General features: G+C 44.8%; 1 protein-coding gene across 1 annotated transcript; it reads right to left on the bottom strand.

Moving 5' to 3' along the window:
* Window positions 1–973: 973 nt before the first annotated feature.
* Window positions 974–4886, bottom strand: LOC116847205 (probable chitinase 10). The gene is made up of 5 exons (XM_032821951.1): window positions 4378–4886; window positions 3122–3502; window positions 2324–2466; window positions 1467–2047; window positions 974–1346 (listed from the first exon to the last, which is right to left on the bottom strand). Exons 1-5 carry the CDS (start codon window positions 4532–4534, stop codon window positions 1343–1345), a joined length of 1266 nt encoding a protein of 421 aa, XP_032677842.1. The 5' UTR covers window positions 4535–4886; the 3' UTR covers window positions 974–1342.
* Window positions 4887–5205: the final 319 nt, after the last annotated feature.

Below are 5205 nucleotides of genomic sequence, written 5' to 3'. Positions count from 1 at the left end.
ACGAAATGTATTCATACGAGAGATCACTCGTAGGACATTCCACGACAAATATGCCCATCCCGATTATTATTATTAACATACTGTTGAGACAGTCGAGAATGAAAGAATCCGGTGACGCATCTCGGAGATTCAGCGCCCACGCTCATAATTTAGCAACGAGTACTCCGCTTCACCAGGCATTAAAGTCTCCGAGGTATTGAAATCCCCAGTCTTGTAATTCACGTTACATGATCAGAGCGCCTATCGGTCTGGCGCGAATATTCCGAAGTCAGAGATAGTTCAGAGATAGTTTCGAGGGAAATTTATCGCGATCTGATCTTACGGAGGCGTGAAAATTAGGACGAGCCACGCGGCGTTAAATACTAGTTATAGTTACGATCCAGTAAGTCCTCTAAACGGCGCGATAGGATTATTTTGCGGAGAAACGAGAGGATCATGCCTGAAGAAATTGGCAGAGGCGCGTGGAGCGCACGCTCTCTAGAAGCGCACAAAAACATCGTGTTCCAATTACGATAAATCGAGCAGTGGGAGCTCGTTGGCCTTCTCGACGAAGCCAACACGTGTTGAAGAGATGTATTCCGTGACGACACATTTCTCTACAACGATCGCGCTCCAATTCTCCCCGATGTGATCCTTTGCAACCACCACAGTCTGTCCTCCTCTGATCTTCTTCCCGCTCGCCGTTTCTTCTTCGGCTCCCGCGCGTTCCTCTTACTCCTTGTGGAGAACCTGGTGAACGTGGAGAGCGCGTGCTGCGATCTCGTGACTTCGATATAAAGCTTCTAGATCGCGTGATTCCCTCCTTTACTACCGACGGAAACCTTCTATAAATCTTTTTTTCCTGATTCCTTCCTCCGGTGAAGCTCTCGAGTCAGCTCCATTTTATTCGCGCGCGCACAGCTTTAGATTTTAATTTATATTTATAAAAAATCGTAGTCAAAGAATTGGAGGGTTGAAAAATAGAACACAGATGGAAGTTTTAGTTTATATTTATTTACAGCTTCAATTATTCAGCTTCAATCAAAAGCTTCCGCTTGGTTTTCTTATCGGGCAATACATTAATGAGCGAGTGCGATAACTACACAAAAAGAAAGTACTATTATTTACGATATTTGTTCATTAAACTTTATATCTTATTTAATCTAAATAGCCCTTCGATCGCTGTCTTCAACGACGAATTATTCCCAGACTCGTTCGCTGTTTATCCATTGTTTCGTATCGAATAATATTAAGATTAATCGATAAAAGTGTTGATTAAAGGGCATCTTAGCATAGCAATAGTTATTTTATTGAAGTTGGCTCGATGCTTAGTACAAAGCGTAGTTTCTAAGGGGTTCGTCGATTAACTGAAACAGAAAAGGGAATGTTTTTTGTGTCCTTTTTGGTCGTTGTGTTCTTCATAAAACATATAAATTATATCGCAAGAATCAGAATTCATAACTGAAATGAAAAATTGCGTGTCTTACCATTTGGCAACGCTGAAGGGCCTGCAAGAGTCTGAGGGTTTGTCGTACGAGAAGCCCGGCGAACACCTCACCATCTGAGGTCTCTCGTTCCTGCAGACTACCATATTGGTGCAAGCCTCGTTGAGTCTGTGCACGTCCCCATTTTTGCACGGAGCATTCATCAGCTCAGATGGCACCACCTGGAAGAGATTCCAGGGGTTCACCAGACTCGACGTTTCCGTCACGTCCTGCGAATTAATTCCGAGTGGTTGGCCGTTAGCTTCTTCCTGCTTGAGTCGTTCCTGGTCGATTTCTAGCTGAGATGCCGACGGTCGTTGATTCCAAGGATCCGGATCAGCCTTATTCAGCCAGGGATTTCCGGGATAAGCTGGGGGTGGTGGCGGATAGGGTTGCGGTTGATAGGTCGGTGGAGGAGCATAGGTAGGTGGTTGAGAGGGATAAGTAGGTGGCTTCGTGGGATACGTAGGAGGCGGATGCGAAGGTGTTTGCGGAGGTTGAGTCGGCGGATGTGGATGTTGCGGTTTTGGCGTGACAGCTCCTTTACAGTCCACGTTGTACGGATAATCGCACACATCCACCACCTTAAAGAGGCAAAGAAAAAAGAAAATCTCGTCGAAAGCAAATTAATCGACACTTACGTTTGTAAAGCGTCTCTGAAATATTAGAAATACTTGAAATATTTCGTCGAAACGATTACAGGACTCAGCGTCGAAAATTTGACTCGTTTTATTTGAATTTGCGCCGTCATACTTTCTGTAGGACTGCCAGAAAGGATAAAAATGAGACGGCAGACGTGACGCGTCATTCCGCGATTTAAAATTCCTCGAGCGTGCGAGTTTTTCGGAACAAATTCTTACGTCATTGTAGACCAGACCGCGAGGACAGGAAAACTTGATGGGTCTGCCTGTGAGACACACGTAGAATTCTGAACAGTTCGTGGAGCTTCTGTAGCGGCCGTTCGGATCCGGGCACATTTTCGTCCCTGGCGGCAACGGCGGTTCTGTTGAACGATGGGATTGTTATTTTTATTATCATGATTTCGCGAAAGTATAATCTTTTTTTTTAAACACACATTGAAAGAAAAAATGACCGATCTAATTAAAATTATAGTTATTTTTTGTCCTAATCATACTTTTTGGTTGTTCCAACACGAAAATGGTAGTAGTCATTTCATGATAAGCTAATTTGGAAAACGGATTCGTTTTTAGCATTTAAAAATCTATAGGAATCATTTACACTAATTTCAGTGTCATATAAATTTAAGAATTTATGGATTGTAAAAAATGACCAAAATAGCGGTTTTTTAGAGTTTCAATCATTCATTACTCGAAAATTTGAGATGATAAAGTCATTTGGAAAGCAGACTCATTTTCAGCATCCAAAAATCTATAAAAAGTCGGCTTATTAGTTGTTGTAACTTTCAGAAAATTAAATTTTGTTGGTCTGTATAATCGATATTGTTATTAGATTATCGTAACTCTCTGACACCCCTCCGCAACCCCGTTCTTAGCTTGCACTCATTCCCGAGATAATCCCGCTCTGAGAACCACTGATCTAACAGATGAAGTCGATGATTAGAAGGCAATCGGATGGGCTCTTGCGATTGCCTGCGGACCATGAACGAGCGATTCGAGGCGCGATTATCGATCACTCACTCGGCGTGGCGGGAGGCCGGTTGCCGCAGTTGACGTTGTTGCTGAAGTCGCAGACGTTGGTAACGTCGTTGAAGAGCAGTCCGGCCGGGCAGGTCTGCTCTACCACAACATCGTCCCAGCAATTGAGGTAGTTGGCGCAGCTCTTCGGGCTCGGGTACTGGCCCCGCGGGCCTAAACAACCCGGCGCGGGGTGATGCGGAGGCGGCACAGGCGAGATGGGACCCGGCAGTTCGTTCGTTTCCCCGGGATTCGCCGGAAGGCCAGGGTAAAATTGTCTGCCGGTATTGATCTCCTCGTGCTTCTCCGACGCGTTACTCTTCCACGACTCGGAACGACTGTCCAGTTTCTGGATGTCGTAGTTGTCCCACAGAGTCTCCAGCTCTGAAATTTGACTTAAGGTTCTCTCATCCCGCGCAACTTTCGTCATCACTGATGACGGTGGCGTCTCGTTTCCGTATGAATTTTCGTTGCTTTGCTTACCAATCGTTATTCACAAAATTTATCTTGTAATTATTTTTTATTATTTTTAATTATTTAGAGATGAGAATATTCGACAGTAGTTCCAAAGAAAGACGAATTGGAAAATCGAAGATCTCTCTTGGATGTCTTTATATTATTTTGCCGCGTTTCCCCTGCCATAAGGATGTCCACGTAAAACTTGATACTCCCTCACAAGGGAACCTCATTTTATACTTTTATACACTTGGATTTCAACTTTTTTGATTTATTCGATTAAATGGGTTTATCTTTTTAAAATATTTTTTGGTAACTGCTTTTTTGTTGTAAATTTGTAATAATCGGCAAATCAGATAAAAATATCGGGACCTTAAGTGGACAGTACCTCCCTATTAAAATCCAGCATTTATTATATTCTTCTAGTTGTTTAAAGAATTAGTCAGACACGATCCAAATGTAAATCCGAGTGGAGAGTCGAATTGACTGTATAACTCATAAATACGTACAGAGAGCGACACAAACAGTTGTTTTTTTTTGCAAAATGCAAATGTGCGGCGCACTACTCACTTGAGGTTTCAGAATTTTTACTCAATTTCTCAATTTGTCTTAAATTATTGCGATTACAAAGAATGGCTACTAGGAAATATTTAAAGAAAAGCTTAACTAAGTAAATTCAAAAAATATAGAATCTGAGTGTTTGACTCGATGAGGTTCCCTTGTCAGTATCGTCGCGTTACTGATCATGCAAGAGCATGTCGCGAAAAATCGAGCCAGCCGATCCTAAAGTTATTGGCACTGACCTTCAGACTGTCCGGCGAAGCCGAGCTGTCTACCGGCGAACGACACTGGTGTCGTCATCGTCGTGGTCACCGCTGTCGTGGACCTAACTATCCTCCTGGCCGCGTCAACGAATCCTACAGCAAAGACTGCAAGGACCAGTAACACTTTCACCCTCATCTTCTTCTCGATATATCTTGCTGGTCCTTCTCTTCGTCCTTCCCCTCGTTCTCCTCCTCGTCTTTCTCTTCACAACCGACGACAATCTTGAGGGCAGTCGACGCCCTCCACTAGGACGAAAGATACTCTCTAAGGACTAAGTTTCCAAGGGTGTCTTGCTCGCGTGATCCGAATCGTGATAATCGACGCCAAAGCGACGCGAGTCCTGACGCGCGGTGTCCTGATGCTGGATGAGCTGGACCTGGTCGCTTCCAGGGCCTTACATAGGGCGGCCCCCACCAGACCTGCGGTCTTGTAGGGACCACAGGACCTCAATTACTCGACGATTCGCGTAGGACCCTCTTCTTGCGCAGGAAGTGCTCGCCGCGTTCTCGCGACCACTTGTTCCCTCCGCCTGTTTCCCCCTCGTATTCTGCTCCCTCCTATTTCTCGTCCGAGGACTTCTCATTGGACGGGATTTAGGATGCACCCGAAGGATGTACGCGCGCCTGCGACAATCGTTCGTCCTGCCAGCGTGCAGAGAACTGTTTTTCGCCGGTCGTGCGTTTTAGGCGCTGGATATTGTTACCGGGTGAATTTAAGATCTTGACCCAGCGAGGTCGGTGTTTTAATTCGTTAAACACGCGCTCCGAAGGCCCCACCGAAGTCTTAAAACCTTCATCTGAGACATT

Source organism: Odontomachus brunneus, unplaced genomic scaffold (genome assembly GCF_010583005.1).
Source record: "Odontomachus brunneus isolate Ranch 3 - 2012 unplaced genomic scaffold, Obru_v1 Obru_scaffold_075, whole genome shotgun sequence".
In the NCBI taxonomy this organism is placed as follows: domain Eukaryota; kingdom Metazoa; phylum Arthropoda; class Insecta; order Hymenoptera; family Formicidae; genus Odontomachus; species Odontomachus brunneus.
Note: the sequence above shows the minus strand (reverse complement) of the source record. Positions and strands in the feature narration are given on the sequence as shown.